Source organism: Chiloscyllium plagiosum, chromosome 4 (genome assembly GCF_004010195.1).
Source record: "Chiloscyllium plagiosum isolate BGI_BamShark_2017 chromosome 4, ASM401019v2, whole genome shotgun sequence".
Classification (NCBI taxonomy): domain Eukaryota; kingdom Metazoa; phylum Chordata; class Chondrichthyes; order Orectolobiformes; family Hemiscylliidae; genus Chiloscyllium; species Chiloscyllium plagiosum.
This window is the reverse complement of record NC_057713.1, coordinates 32,445,540-32,462,762: the sequence shown is the minus strand read 5'-3', so window position 1 is coordinate 32,462,762 and position 17,223 is coordinate 32,445,540. Positions and strand designations below refer to the sequence as shown.

General features: G+C 40.5%; 1 protein-coding gene across 3 annotated transcripts in view; it reads left to right on the top strand.

Annotated features, from left to right (window-relative positions):
- The window catches only part of map3k22 (mitogen-activated protein kinase kinase kinase 22), a 120,810-nt gene extending 104,527 nt beyond the window's left edge, over window positions 1-16,283 (top strand). For all 3 annotated transcript variants that reach the window (XM_043687909.1, XM_043687908.1, XM_043687907.1), the window contains 2 exons: window positions 12,543-12,714; window positions 13,478-16,283. In XM_043687909.1, the coding sequence (XP_043543844.1) occupies window positions 12,543-12,714; window positions 13,478-13,706 (401 nt within the window). In that variant the 3' untranslated portion in view covers window positions 13,707-16,283. The remainder of the gene's footprint in view (window positions 1-12,542; window positions 12,715-13,477) is intronic.
- Window positions 16,284-17,223: the final 940 nt, after the last annotated feature.

Below are 17,223 nucleotides of genomic sequence, written 5' to 3'. Positions count from 1 at the left end.
GGGTCTCTTGCACCTGTCTCCTCTCTGCCTTCCTCATCATCTGCTCTCTTCTGCTCTCTTCTGGTATGATCGGTGTAATAACCTCACTGAAGGTCTTGTCCAGAAAGATCTCGTTCTCTCGGATGAGCCTAAGGTCCTCGAGTTCTTTCATCAGCGCTGCAGTATGCTCTGTCAGTAGCTGAACGTGCACACACTTTCCACACTTATACGAGCCAGACACACGAGAGTCGTTGACCTCCCACTTCAAGCACGTAGCACACTGAACCAGCTTGGCAGTCATGTCTTCACTCCCTTCAACTGTCGCGTAATCACTTCACTCAACCTCCTTGTCTCACTCTTCAATCCACAGGAACTTCCTTGGACCCTCTTTGGGGCAAGTCTGTGGACTTTTAATTTAGGTTAGAGGAGGAGGGTGGGAGGGAGGCCCTACTTTGTAGGACCTGGGGTCTAGAACACACCCACTCATCAAGTTGCATCAATTGGACTTATACACACTGGAGTTTAGAAATGTGCAAGACCTTTTTTGAACAATATAAGATGTTTAGGGGGCTCAACAGAATAGTTGAGAGGTTGTTTTCTCTTGTGTGAGAGTCTAACATAGGACGGCATAACCACCCATTTAAGACAAGATATGAGGATGCATATCTGCTCACAGAGAATAGTGAGTGTGTAATTCTTGAGCGCAGAATGTGGAGAACTATTGTAATATTATCAAGTTATAGATGACATAAAACATGAATGTGAATTGTGAGGAGGCTTCAAGGGGATTTAGACAGGCTGAGTGAGTGGGTAGGAGCTTGGTAGGTGGAATATAATGTGGACAGGTGAGGTTAACCACTTTAATAGGAGCAACAGTGGTGCAGAATATTTCTTAGATGGTGAGAAATTGGAATGTAGTGGTGTTCAAAGGGACCAGGTGTTGGAGAATCACAGAATTGTCACGGTGCAGAAGGAGGCCACTCCACCCATTGTGCCTGCATCAGTTTGCTTCTGTTTCTCGGTGCCAATCTCCTGTCTATTCCTCACATCCCTGCACACCACTTCTATCCAAATAGAAAATTGAAATCCTGAATTGAAACTGCCTCCACTACATTCAGGCATACCCCGCAATTCGCTGTGAAAAGGCTTTTTTGTCACCTCATGCTTGCTCTGTTTTCAAATCCATGTCCTCCTGTTAATTTTCTTATACAAATGGAACAACTTGTCCATATTTACTCTGTCTAGACTGCTCATGATTTTGAAAACCTCTATCAAATCTCCTATTTATATTGTCTTTCAATGTTCTTCTGAACAAACTGCATCACTTCGCACTTCTCTCGATTGAACCTCATCTGCCACCCATGCTACCAAATTTTCTAATTCTTCTGGAGTTCCACACTGTCCTCCTCCAGTTTACAGTTCTTACAAGCTTCCAAATTTGGAGGTTGTCCCTCCAATCCAAGATCCAGGTTATTAATATGTGTTAGCAAAAACAAGGCTTACTATACTGACCCCTGGGGTTCTCTACTACTAACCTTCCTCCAGCCTGAAAACCCTATCCATTGCCCATTGCTCTATTTCCTATCACTCAGCTAATTTAGTATCTACTGTTCTTATTAAACCATAATCTATAATTTTCCTTGCAAGTCTGTTGCCTGTCCTTATTCATATGCCACTGAAAGCTAATGTGTAGGTGGAGCAAGCAATTTGGAAAGCAAATGATGTATTAGCTTTTATTACAAGAGGATTTGTATTTAGGAGCGAAGATTTAATTATATGGAGCATTGATGAGACCAGTGGCTGGTGACACCAGGAATATTATGTACAAGTCCAGTTGCTTTGGCTGAAGATGTTACCACAAGCTCAATTCTGATACTCATGTGGAATGATTAACTGTAGGGCTCTGATAATTTTTGACAACTGACTAAAGTTGTACAAATGGAAAGGAAAATGGTGGTAGTTGTTGGAGCTGAATCATTGGAGCTGAGAGCATTGTAGGAGCTCTTCCATGTCGTGTCTTACCAAGTTCATCTGATTCATCAATGACATACCATCCATCATGAGGTTAGAAATGAGGATTTTCACTGGTGATTGCACAATACTCAGCATCATTTGCGACTTCTCGGATACTGAAGCAGTCCAAGAGCTGAAAATATCCAGATTTGGGGTGACAAGTGGCAAGTAGTATTTGTGCCACACAAGTGCCAAGCAATGCCTATTTCCAATGAGTATCTATGCCCCCAGATGCTCAATGGCATTACCAGCAACGAATCACCGACTATCAACATCCTGCAGGTTGCCATTGGCTGGATACTGAACTGCATGAGCCATAAACATGGCTTGGCTATAAGAGCAAGCCAGTAACTCAACTCCTGTCTTCCAAATGCCTGTCTGTTATGTATATGGCATAAGTCAGTGCAATGAAATATTTACCACTGGCCTTTATGAATGCAGCTCCAGCACCATTCAAGAGGCCATTGTTATGACATGGAAGTGAACCCCTCTGTTAATTAAACCAAACACCCAGAAAAGCTCACCTCAATTCATTACCTGTTAAATATGCGTGACAGATAATTCACAAATTTCACTATTTAAAGAAGATAACATCAATTTATTTTTTAATTCTAAAAGTGAACATTAAACAACTCTTCACAATTTTAAGCCCTCTTTCTCTTAACTGCTTATTATCTGCCTCCAACTTCATAACAATATGCTGTTCCAATAAGGCACTTATTAAAATGACATGAGTTTAATTTCAAAACCACACAGCGGCTGTTGTGTTTGGTGTCTTTCTTCTTCTGAGCTGAGGATCTTCTTGGGTTGTCTTCTTTCTTTTTACTGTGAGTGTGTTTCATATGAAAAGGTACCTTTGATAGAGAGTGTTTCCTAATTCCCTGGAGAGCAAGCTGTTAGCTCTCCATGCATTTCTGTCTCAATGGCAGTAGCTCTCTGAACAATTTTCAAAATGCCCACATTTTATACCCTGCTAACATTGGATCGTCTCATTGGTTCAATGTTGGCAAAACAATAAATTCAAACACAATTGGGTTTTAATATCCTGGGGCATAATTTAAACTGATTGGTTAAATATGGATTGTTGTCAAAACAGCAACCAAAACTCGGGTATCTATTTCACAGCCAAATGTTATATATTTTCATTTTCCAGTACACTCTGGGATTGCCATCTAGTCATATACATAGGTGCTTGTAAGCTCTCAGCTCAGAACAGCATTCACACTCTCTTAAAAGGTACAGACCTTCAACTTCATAACACCGAGCAAGACAAAACAGCTCAGCTGATTGGCACCCTATTCACCACCTTAAAAATTCACAGCCTCCAGCACCAATGCACTGTGACTGCATTATACATAATACATGATTCATTACTGCAGCTTGCCAGAACCATTTGACAGGACCTTCCAAACTCAAGATGAGTAATAAACCAGGATAGGAGATAGGTTTAATGTCTCATATACAGTGCAAGTGCCCTTTATCACTCTTGCCTTGGAGTCAGATTGTTTTTATTTTCTGACTTGCAAATAACTTCTGAACTACATGGGATTACATGGTGCAAAGAAACAGATAATTAATTCTAAGCAGCCAATACAACACACGGGACTAAGCGACACCTTCCATTTTCGGTTAGATTCACACATGTATTGGGACACAATTTTAACCCTTTCACCACAATGGTGCAAAGAAACAGATAATTAATTCTAAGCAGCCAATACAACCATACAAGAGCAAGGAGATTAAGCTGGAACTATATAAATTGCTGGATAGGCCATAACTGGAATATTTTGTGCAATATTGATCACCACATTATAGGAATGATTTGGAAGCAGAGAAGATTTATCAGGATGTTGTCTGTTCTGGAAGGTCTGAGCTATGAAGAAAGATTGGATAGACTGGCATTATTTTTCAGAGGGGACTTTATCGTTGTGTATGCCGTTGTGATGGACATAGGACTTTACATTAGCCAAGGGGTTAATGTCAGGGACCATAGATGTTTGGTAAGGGATAGAAAGCTAAAAAGAGTTTTTCACTATGGTAGGAGTCTGGAACATAATACCTGAAGCAGTAGTTGAGTCAGAAGCTGTCATAACAACATGTAACCAGTATTTAAACATTTACTTGTATTGCCATAGCCTGAAGTTCTACGGGCCAAGAAGTGGAAGATGGGATTAGTTAAATCAAATTTTTGTTGGCCAGAGAGAGACAGTGGACCAAATAGCTTCCTTCTGTGTTGGAATATCAATGAGTCTGAGTCAATTAGCTATCTGGCAGTCCTTTGTCACTGCTCCTTTTTTGAATTAATTATCAAATATGAGTTGTGATGTGCAATTTCTTCTCTAGGTTTGTTGAAATAAGTGGATGCAGCTCATCCAGACCAATGCATTTTCCTCTCTTAATTAAACTGTAGCAAAACACTGCAAAGTTGGATCTGGACATAATTTATATCAATGAATTTTTTGTACATGTTCTAGAGATGTGGATCTCACTGGGAAAGCTACTAACTCCAGGACACATAGTGGTAGGCATCCTCTTGAACTACTGTAGTTTGTATATTGAAAGTGAACAGTTTACTAGGTTGCTTTTCATTGAGTTAAACATCATGAAAACACTGCTTCATTAAAAATCTTGAATACATTTTAAAATTTGCCTTGAAGTGAGTCATTGTTAAGAAAATAAACTCTATAGTTTCAAGTTATTATAGAAAGTCTTTCTGGGATGTGTTTATGCCTTGCAATCAAAACTAATTTGTTTCATAAGTCACTTTCCTCAGGATGCATGCATTGAAAATGTTAAAATATGCCTGTGCCAAGTCCACTCTCTCACATCATCTTCCTGCTTGCCAGTTTCAGTTGTGTTCCACCCTGTTTTTAAGGTGTTAGCGCCCTTACTGATAACTTCTCCATAGCACAATATCAGAACAAGTTATACGGAAATCATTCCACTTTTCTATTTTACAGGAAGACTTGTGATGGGGTTGGGACAGGAAAAGGAAGGGAAAAAAAATCAGTCATGAATAATGACCTAGGTCCTTGGTCTTCAACATTTTAGATTTCTTACTAGATTAAACTGATTTTATTGTTGGATTAATCTTATTGGCATGGATAAACAGATAATAAGTGGGAGGGTAGCAGAGTTAAAATCAAGGAAGATTAGGAAGAAAACAATGACAGAATGAATATTTGAATGCTTTTTTTTTCGGAGTTCTCGGGTGGAGAAGCCAAGGGGCAGGATCATTAATAGTTTATGGGTTGCCTTGTCTAAGTTTCCAAAGTTAATTCTAAGTAGCTACTCATAAGGAGATTGCGCTTCATATTCAGCCCTAATGATAAATGTTTTCTTGGAGCAGAGCAAAGCTCAAATGTGCAATATGTGCTCTCGTCAATGACTCTATTCTCCCTTATGGACCAATTGTTCACATTTAATTAGATTATAGAAAAATTAGGCCACAGTGGAAATCCAATACAGCGTTGTATTTGGGCTCTGAGAAGCACAGAACTTTGGTTAGGCCACAGCTGACATGCTATGTGCAGTTCTGGTCACCTCACCCTAGGAAGGTCTTGTGCAAGTGAAAGTTGGGAGGATAAGGAAGAATAAAGAGGAAAGTCTGCAAAAGTGTAAAGGGCAGGAGAGATTAAATTTATGAACATTTCCACAGTACAGTGAGGAAAGTTCATAATGTAATAGTATTGGGAAACTGGGTTCGGAAAATTAGTTTTCATTTTCAATTTTATGCAAGTCTCATCTTTAAAAAAAGGGTCAGAAAGTAATTTTGAACTGATAACAGTAGCACAGGTATGAAATTATGATTTTAGCTAAATGACTAGCAAATGACCACCAGGGAAATAAATGTGAAGATGATTGCTGATTTGAGTTTTACAACCAAGGGGAAAAGAGGAGCCCATACAGCAGTTCATTCAGAGACAGAATGTCTGTAACAGTAGGGATACTGCTGGTAACAGTTCTAAGGAAGAAATTTTCAGAAGTAGATGGCTGTGGGGGGTGTTAGAGAGGAGGACATAGAGTCACAGAGATATACAGAAAACAGATATACAGAATCAGACTCTTCACTCCAACTCTTCCATGCTGACCAGATATCCTAAATAAATCTAGTCCCATTTGCCAGCATTTGGTCCATTTTCCTCTAAACCCTTCCTATTCATATACCCATTTAGATACGTTTTAAATGCTATAATTGTCCCAGCCTCCACTACTTCCTCTGGCAACTCATTCCACACATGCACCACCTTCTGCGTGAAAAGGTTGCCCCTTAGGTCCCTTTTAAATCTTGCCCATCTCGCCTTAAACCTATGCCCTCTAGTTTTGGACTCCCCCACCCTAGGCAAACAACCTTGTCTATTTACCCTATCCATGCCCCGCATGATTTTACAAACCTCTATAAGGTCACTCCACAGCCTGCAATGCTCCAGGGAAAATACCCCCAGCCTATTCAGTCTCTCCCTAGAGCTCAAATCCTCCAACACTGACAACATTCTCATAAATCATTTCTGAACCCCTTTAAGTTTCAGAACATCCTTCCTACAGCAGAGAGACCAGAATTGCACACAGTATTCCAATAGTGGCCGAACCATTACCGATGTCAGGCTCACCGGTCTACAGACGCCTGGCCTTTCTTTACCACCTTTCTTAAATTGTGGCACCACATTAGCCAAGCTCCAGTCTTCTGGTTCCTCACCTGTGGCTATCAATGATACAAATGAATTGAAGTTACCCATGTTTGTAGTATTGGTTCACAATCCTTCATTCAAAACCCTCGGGGCCAGCTGGTTTTCGGAATTCGGAATTTTTTGGGTTTCGGAATAAGTGACTGTTTAATGGTGAAGTTAAAAAACTTCCCAAACAGCAGGCGCACCTGTGACAGGCGTTCTGTCTCTGAATGAACTGGCGTATGGGCTCCTACGAGCACTGAGACAATATTGACGCCTGCCAGTGCTGGGCCATGCTACCACACCACATCTGAGTGACATGGCTCCAGTGAGTATGGAGTTGGGTTAACTGTTTGCATGTTGTAGAGAAAAAAACTTCATGGAAGAAACTTCGGATTTCGAAATTTTTTGGGATTTCGGATGAAGGATTGTGTACCTGTAATAATGAGCTGAGTTAGCAGTTTGGTTAACTAATTTGAAGGGCATTATGTAAAGCGAATATCATTGAGTGAATGCACAGAACTTTAGCAAAATAGAAACCATTCACAGCTCTGTCGGCTGATCAAGGAGCTAACTTCAGTGTGGACATAGGGGTAGCACACCACTGAGGTTTTAGTATCTGTAAGGTTGTTACTGTGGAATAATGGATTGAATCTTTCTTTTTAGTGTTTCCAAATAGTGTAAAGTAGTTGATAAAAAGTGGAGCTGGAAAGGCACAGCAGGTCAGGCAGCATCAGAAGAGCAGGGAAGTCAACATTTCTGGTTAGGACCCTTCTTCAGGACTGGGGAGGGGGAAGGGAGCAGAAAAATAAATAGAGGAAGGGTTTGGGGCTGGGGATAGGTAAGTGGGATGGCAATAAGGGGATGCAGGTAGGGATTTATTGTGATTGGTCTGTCGGAAGGGTGGAGCGGATAGGTGAGAGTGTAACACATTTCATGTTTTTCTTCTATATAATAAATCCTAAGTCTTTTTCTTAGGTGTACATCGGCTGTCTATTATGATTATCTTTTAAGTGACTGACCTTCATGTTAAACAAAAAGAAAAAAACCTTGCTTGAGGTTTGGTGATGCTCAGGTTAAACTACCACTAGTTGTCTTTCACTAGTGACAGAGCAGCCCTTTATTAGCTAATAACTCATTATAAGCCCACCGACTCACACAGCTATGCTTCCTCACAGTAAATGCTTTTGCTGCAGCATTTGCAGCTCCCCGAGCCGTGTTGTTCCATCATAGGTACAACACTGGCATCTACCCAGCAATGTGGAAAATGATCTCAAACATAGAAGACGGGACAGATCAAATCTGGCCAGTTACCACCCATTAATTTACTCTCGAACATCAGTAAAGTGATGGAAGGGGATTCCAATTCTTTAGGCTTTTACAGAATCTAAGGAAACTTGGTAGGTTACTAAAGGTAGACCTCCTTTATCCGAAATCCTGAAATCTGAAAAGCTCCAAAGTCCGAAGGTTTTTTTTTGTGAAGTTTTTTCTCATTAACAAGGTTATTTGGCATGCAAACAGGTAACCCAAGTCCACACCCACGCAATGTGTGTCACTCAGATGCGATGTATGGGACGTGGCCCAGCACTGGCAGGCCTCAATTTTGTTTCAGGGCCCGTTTTACTCACAGTATGTCTATTCTTTGGAAAGGTTTTGGAAAAATTGCACCATCAAACTGCCACTTATTCTGAAATTTGAAAATTTCTGAATTCCGAAAACCAGCTGGACTGAGCGTTTCAGATAAAGGATTGTGTACCTATGCCAGTGCATGCACTATCTCTGTAGCTACTTGCTTTGTTATCATAACATGAAACTGAAATTGGCCTTTAGTTTTTGGTCCTGGTACATTTTTCGTCATGATAATTATTGTATTTATTTCACCCCCACATTTTATCCCTTGATTGCTTAATATTTTAGGAATGCTATTAGTATCTTCTGAAGATTGATACAAAGTATTTATTCAGCTTCTCTACAATTTCCAGGTCCCCATTATTATTAACCCAGTCTCGTTCCTAAAGAGCCCCACATTCACTTGGCTTGTCTACTCCTTTTTATATACTGAAAGAAGCTCTTTCTAGCTTTTTAAAATATGACTTGCTAGTTTAACCTCAAAGTTTTATTTCCAGCTCTTTTTATCCTTTGGCCATCTGTTGTTGGTTTTTGAACCTTTTCCTTCCCTCTGGTTTACCACTAATCTTTACAACATTTATATTTTTTCTTTCCGTTTGATATGATTCTTAACTTGTTTGGTTAACCTTTGTTGATTTGTCCCTTTCCTAGAATCTTTCTTCCTCTCAGAGATATATTGTTATTGTGTGTGTCGTGAACTGCTTTCATTTAATATCTGCCAAGCAAAACATGCCAAAGCATTCAATAATCTCGGTAAAGGCAATGAGTATTGACCCAGCCAGCAATGCCCAAGTCCCACATGGATATAGATATGTAATCAGACAGAAACTGGATGATAAGGTAAAGAAGAATTTTGGGGGCATGGTTGGTTGGGAAAATAAGATTCCTGGAGCATCTTATTGAACTGAAGGCTGTGAAGATAGAAAGGAATTTTGGAGCATGAGTTTTAGAATGTTTAAGACACACCAGCTATGGTGAGTTGAAGGGAATGAAGGATTCACAGGAGGCTAAAGTCAAAAGAATGGGATGTTTGAGAGTGTAGAGGTATTTGTCAGGCTGGTAATGATTACGGAATTAGAGAGGAGGAAGCTAAAGCTTATGAACATGGTGATGGAACTAAAGTACTGCTGTTCTGATTGACAGTTTCCTGTCAATAATGGGTTCAAGCCCAAGTAGCATTCCCATTATTCAACTCGTATTTGAGTATCTGGTAATACCGTTTATCATTTTTACATCAAGCATGACATTTCTGGGTTTTGTTCTTATATTTCTTAATTTTAATCAAGGAAAATTATTGTTTCTTCTGGCTAATCTTGTTGCTGTTTCCCCACATGACTGTAGAAGACCTTTTGACATTAGTTGCACTTAGTTATTTACAACCAGTGGATCTTTCTTGTTGGCTGACATGCGAGAGGATGGCTCAGGGATTGACTTTGCATGTCCTCAGAACTTAGCTCCATTGCTTTTTAGTATTAAAATACAGAAAATCATTTAACAACTCATTCATAAAATTGCAATATTCTCAATGCGAAAAGATTGTGAGAGGGTTTACCCAAGTACAACTACAGTGCAGGGAGAAAAGCAAAGATCAGACAGCAATTCAGTTTCATTGATGGTGTCATATCAGAGAAGATATGTAAATTTAAAATTACCTATGGATTATAATTTGCTCAATCATGTTCTGACATATTGCTGACTTCGGTAAATATATTAGTCAGAGCATGCATGTGTTTTCAGGTTGTTCTATCTACCGAAGAGTAGATGCTGACTCACTCTGATATTAACTGAAGAACACATGCTGTTTCTTCCAGAAACCTAGTTGAGGTTTTGTAACAGTAATTGGGTATGCTTAGTTGTTCTGTGAAATGAAAACAATTGTGAGGAAGTCTTAATCAGTTAAAGGTTACATGTAACAAATAAAGATGTTCATATCTGCGAGTTTATGTAAAAATTAAACACAAAACATAATATTTGCAGTGTAGAGGTCATCCTAGGAGGATCCTAGATTGCCTGTTACCTTGTATATCCTCCTAGGTTCGATTCCAGCCTCAGGCAACTGTCTGTGGAGTTTGCACATTCTCCCCGTCTCTGCATGGGTTTCCTCCAGGTGCTCCAGTTTCCTCCCACAGTCCAAAGATGTGCAGGTCAGGTGAATTGGCCATGCTAAATTGCCCATAGTGTTAAGTGCATCATTCAAAGGGAAATGGGACTGGGTGGGTTACTCTTCAGAGGGTCGGTGTGGACTTGTTGGGCCGACACTGTAGGGAATCTAATCTAATCTATGTAGGGAAAGCGATGGGGTAGTTGTAATGTCACTGGACTAGTGATCTAAAAGCCTGGAGGACATCAATTCACACTATGACAACTTATTTTTAGATATGCTTGGAGTTGCTCTTGTTCTGCCACCCTGAACTCCTCATTGAACCAAGGGTGATCTCTCAGCTTGATGGTAATCATGATGTGGAAATGCTGGTGTTGGACTGGAGTATATAAATTTAAAAATATCACAACACCAGGTTATAGTCCAACAGGTTTGATTGGAAGTACAAGCTTTCGGAGCGCTGCTCCTTCGTCAGGTAGCTAGTGGGACAGGATCGTAGGACACAAAATTTATAGTAAAGGATCAAAGTGTCATGCAAGTGATGCGATGTATTGAACAAACCTAGATTGCCATAAGTTCAGGCTTTGAGTATATTTAAATCAGAGGTTGGGAATTTTCAACAATTATTAGTGTAAAGGGTATGGGATAGTGTGGGTAAAAGGTATTACTGAAGTGTTCATTCAGTCATGATCATATTAAATGGGCTCAATGGGCTGAATGACTTGCTACTCTTTCTGTGGATAGTCAGTTTTGAGTTGATAGATCTGTTTGAAATCTATCCCATTCAGCATGGTGCCAGTGACATCATCATAATGGTGGGTATCCTCAATGTGAACTTGGGAGCTCTGCACAAGAACACTGTAGTGGTCATTCCTATCAATACTGTCTTGGACAGATGCATTTACAATAGGTAGATTAGTGACTACAATGTCAAGTAAGCGTTTCCATCTTGTTGGTTTCCTTAAAATATGCCATAGACCCAGTTATGTTTTTTCGGACTTGGCCAACCTGGTAAAGCTACAATGAAGAATTCCCAGCACTTCTTTCATTCATTCATGAGATGTGGAAATTGATGGACCAACATTTGATCCATCCTTAAATATCGTGGTGAATGTGTAGATGATCTGCCTTCATAAACTACAGCAGTCCTTGGCATGTAAAAACACCCATAGTACTGTTAGGGAGGGAGTTCAGGATTTTGACCCAGTGACACTGATGATATGATTTCATAATAGGACGGTGTGTGGCTGGGAGGGGAATCTGCAGGTGATGGTGTTCTTGTTTATCTGCTGCCCATGTCCTTCGAGGTGGTAGATGCAGATTTGCAAGATGCTGTTGAAGGAGACTTAGTAAGTTACTGCAGTGTAACAGTGGTGAAGAGAGTTAATGTTGAAGGTGGTGGCTGGGTTTGACAGTCAGGCTGAGAGTAGCATACTGATAATATCACTGGACTAGTAATCCAGAACTGTGGTTATTGTTCTGGGGACGTGGATTCAAATCCCACTATGACAGCTAGTGAAACTGAATTCAGTAAAAAAAGCTGGAATAAAAACTTAACTTGATGGTGACCACTGACAATTGTCGCAAAAGTCCGTATGGTTCAAGTATGTCCTTCAGGGAAGGAAACCTGCTGTCCTTCCATGGTCTGGTCTACATGTGACTCCAGACCCATGGCAATGTGGTTGGTTCTTAGCTGTCTTCTGGATGGTTAGCGATCAGCAATAAATGGTGGCCTGGCCAGTGATGCTTGTATCCTGGGAATGAATTTTCTAAAAATGCATGGAAATACCACTTCCAGGTTCTCCTCTAAGTCATCTGCCACCCTGACTTGGAACTATATCATTGTTGCTGGGAGTATCCTGGAATTTCCTTCCTAAAGGCATTGTGTCCCTACACCCCAAGGACTGCAGCGTTTCAAGATGGTAGCTCACTACCAATTTCTGAAGGGCAATTCAGGATGAGCAATAGATGAACAGCATCCATATCTAGAGTGCAGTTTATTTTAGAAGAACTACAAATTGGCAGGTTTACTTGAATATAATCTTTATGAACACAACAACTATTACCAAGTATTGCTGTGGTGGTTTTACTAAGTGCTTCATCTCAATGAAATTTGAAGTTATTTGCTTCATTAATTTTTGTTTTCATCACAGGTGCCAACATTTTGAGGGACTCTGCAGGGAATGTCAAACTGGGTGATTTTGGAGCCAGTAAACGTTTGCAAACTATTTGTATGTCGGGGATTAAATCGGTAACTGGAACACCGTACTGGATGAGCCCCGAAGTTATCAGTGGGGAAGGATATGGAAGGAAAGCAGACGTCTGGTAAGTATCATACGAAGGGCAGCATGAAACAATGAATTGACTTTTAAAAACAGATATGCTTCTTGTGCAAATCAGCAAAGCTGCTTACACTGAAGTAAAGAAAAAGTTCATAATAATGACATTTTGAATATCAAAAGCATTTGTTGAGATTACTTTCCAAAACATTGAGATGTGAAATGTATTTCTTTCTGTGGTACTAACTGAAGCACACTGGGAAGACTGTAGTTCAATTTTTGCTCTTTACCGTCTTGGCTGAAACAGTAATGGTGCAGTTACAATTGGCTTCATTGTCCTTCATCTGGCCCATAAGCTCTATGTGTTGTTTGGGCTTTGGCTGAGAAGAGGATTAGGCAGTGATGCTCCTTTATAGAAAGGATACTGGGTTCACATGTCTTGGCTGAGATTTTGCTTTGCATTAATGGAATTGCATCTAAATAAGAGTCAGTACCATTAAGAGAAAAAGGAGATAATTGTTAACTACAAAATAATCTCATCATCACATTCTCTTGGTCTTTGACCAATCAGAGCACTAGAAGTTGAAATTGGATGGGCTAATAATTTCTTTATATTAGGTTACATATGCTTCTCTTTATTTGACAGAAAGATTGGGTCACTGTTGAGTTACATGATAGAGGAAATTAAACATCAGAAGCTATTACATATTTGTGCTAACCTGTTGAACAACTCAAGTGACAACAGTGCTATTACATTGATGATGTATGTGCGTACAAGTATTGAAATACTTTTCCTTTCATTTGTAAAGGAGTGTAGGGTGCACCATTGTGGAAATGTTAACTGAGAAGCCTCCTTGGGCAGAATTCGAAGCCATGGCTGCCATCTTCAAAATTGCCACCCAGCCAACCAAGCCTCACCTACCAGATAATGTCTCAAACTCATGCCGTGCATTCCTGAAGCAAATATTCGTAGAAGAGAAACGGAGACCATCTGCAGAAGAACTTCTGAGACATACATTTGTTCAGTATAACCTCTAGTCAAGTGATCTTTGGAGCTATGAAGAGTTGGTATCCCACTGAGTAGGACTTTGAAATTACTCCCAATTCTTATAAAGATGCTTCCAAAAAAATAGGCATTTTAGTTTTGTATATATGTTTTGTAAAAAAAAGATACAAAATACAAATCAATGCAATTGCACACTCTGCTTTTTTTTAACTTACTGTGACATAATTATATCTATGAGCATTGTAGAGAAGTGAGTCAGTCACAAGGTAGAAAAGCTGGAAAAATCCACTAAAGGCAAAATGTTTTTGCGTCTTAGATTTGTTCAGCGTTTTTGGAGAGAGTTTTTTTAAAAACTTTTTTACTAAACTCGACTCATCAACTCCCTACCCTGCACTGTGGCACCCCAATAGCTTGAATCCCACCCCCATCTTACCATGCACAGCTCCCGGAACAAGTCGTCACTGCCAGAATATCCCAGAATTGATTGGCATCCCTGATGCCAGCATCATCTTTAAAAAGCGCTTGTGCCCTCGGACAAACTCGGACAAGAACTGTTGGTCCACAGCTGCCCGACACAGTTGTTGACATTTGGGCTGGACATGGCAAACAAGGGACATGTGATGCCCTGCTTTGCAGTGGAAATTCTGCTGTGTTGGGTGGTTCATTATCAGGACATCCTTTTCCTCGGACCAGCAGAGGAAGCCATGACACCAAATCATGCCAGCCTGCTTTAACATTGCCACTTGGGTCAGTGCAGTCTCAAAGTCTGGAGGAATACACAGCAATGTCTCCATTCTCCACTCTGCCAGTGTTAGAACCACCGTGCGCATTCACTGTATCTCCGCTACTGTACCCATCTCCCACCAAGGCTCAAGTTTTACCATTGTCAGTATTGCCCACAACCCCTTCCCTCACTTGCTGTTACCTACTCCAGACTCCGATAACATGAAGCCTACCTGCCCTCTGCTCTACCCACTTACTCACTCGGACAACTCCCCAGCTGCACAAAAGCTTTTCCACCAACCTTCCACTCACTTAATACCTGTTTCACCCTCGTTCCAGAATGGAAACAGCTCATAATATGAAAGAAATATGTACGTGTTTTTCTCTCAGAAGGCTTGAGTCATTGGAATTCCCTTTCTCAAAAAGCAGCGACTGCAGCTTCTTCTTCAGCTCCACACTCTTGACTCTGATCTCCAGCATCTGCAGTCCTCACTTTCTCCTGTTATAGACTGACATACGGCCTACTCATGTTCTTTCATCATAAAGTGTCAAGTGTCATTCAACTCCCACCCTCTATGAGGAGAGAATCCTGAATCTGACCACTCGACTGGCTTATTGATCATGTCCAAGCCCCTGAACTGGTAATGGAGGATGTCCTTGTCCCTCCAGGATCCTATGTGCCAGGACCCTCTGATCAAAGGCCATTGACCTGACTGAGGATTGCTGACAACCATGACAGGTTTCCTGTCTGCACTAAACTGCAAGTACAGTGAACCTGGTATCTCTGGCTGAGCGATGAAGCAATGTAACACAGGGATGATATGAGCATCCAGATACACTGAGTGAGTGAGCGCTATGAAAGTTAGCAAACAAGCTGGAGATGTAGAGTGGCCCAGTACAGCAAGCTGAGTGCGTGATTTCTGAGCACACAATAACATCCTTGCAGCAACATTACAATGATATTTGCTGATATGACTCGAAGTGCAGTGTTGTGCAGAAGTGAATCAACAATGTGCCATGGGGACTTAGAGGCTGGCACATGTTGAATACCACATCTGTGAATGTGGGATTCAATTGGGCCAGTGCTTATGGAGTATGGTGACAAAGCCAGAATGAGCTGAGGTCACCAGTTACACGGTCTAACATCTGTATCAACATCTGCATCATTTGGCTCGTTTGCTAAGACAGGAAGCTGAATATTAATTAGGCGAATTGTGGTGTTAATAGATATTTAATAAGCAATAATCTTCAATGTGTAACTCGGCATTGCCAGGTGAGAAAATCTCCCCCTACCCCACTGCTCGGCAGATGCAGAAAACAGACAGCAATAAGGTCCTCACGTCAAGAGGTCTTGCCGGATATTTCAAGCAATTCCATCACAAACCCCACCATTGCCCATGTCATTTATGCCCCTCTAAGATCTTACGGTATGTCTTCAGATTTTGTTCTTAGCTTTTTGTGTTTTGTACAGTTTTTCCAAAACCAGACTGTCTCATCTTCCTGGCGTCTAAAGCACAACTATACATTGCACTCAACAGTCGAATGACGTCACAGTGTGACTGATAGGATTGTATCTCTTGACCCGAAAGGAAACATTGTCAAAATCACCCTAGATTGTATCCATTCTGCATTTCCACCTTTGGGTTAACAAGGGAAAGATGGGCCAGATATTCGGTTAAAGGAATGTAAACAAAACATTGGCCCTTACAACTAAATTACTCTGTTGCTGAGCCTTTCCTTAACAGTTTTTCCCCTATTCACTTACTATAGGCTGTATATAATAATGACATTTCAATATAACTTTGTTTATTTGAGAGCCATGTTGAATTTTGTAAAAAAAAAAGTAATCCTTTCACTGGATGGAAATAAACGATCATTGAAATGTATGACTCATAGCAACTTTTTGAAGTCTTATTAATATCAGAATGGAATAACAGTGGAAATTGAATAAGACTGGGATTAGAAAATGATGCCAAAAGACTGAATGATTCAAATACTGCATTCCTGTTTAAAAAACAATGATGAGATAAACTTGGCAGCCACTGGCCAGTCAATATAATGTCTGCAATGAATTTAGAGTTAGTGGGCAAAATTTCATTTTTGGAAGTGGTGCCCCTCTTTACAGGATCTTGCTGCACTGCCAGAAACTTCATGAAAAGGACATGCACATGACGTCTTAGACTGTTTATTCCCATCACATAGGTACACCAGGGCACTTAATTTGGAGCTTGAAAAGTCAATCAATCTGTAGATTACTCATCAACGAGAAAGTGTTTTGTAAGATTTAGCCTCAACCAAGTTTAAAAAAAGGCCAGACTCAGTGGCAATACCATTACTGATTTCCTCCATCATCAACAACTGAGGGTTATCATTAACCAGAAACTGAACTGTCATATATATGTTATGGCTTCAAGAGCAGGTTAAAGGTTGGGAATTCCAAAACCTGTCCCTCATCTCAAGGTACACATCAAGAAGGAGTGGTGAAATACTATCCACTTCCCGAATGAGTGTAGGCAACACTTAAGAAGTTCGACACCATCTAGGATAAGGCAGCCACTTGATTAGCACCCTTTCTCCCACCTTAGACATTCAGTCCCTCCATCATCAAAGCACAGTGACAGCAGTGTGTACCATATACAAGATGCTCAGCAGTAACAGCCACACATCTCACAAACCCCTGACTTCTAACAGCTCCCTCCATTATCCTGATTAGGAACTATATCACCATTTTTTCACAGTGGCTTGGTCAATATCTTGGAACTCCTTTCCACAGCACTTGAGCTGCAGAGACACTAAGCTAATAATGGAAGCACATTACATGGTTGA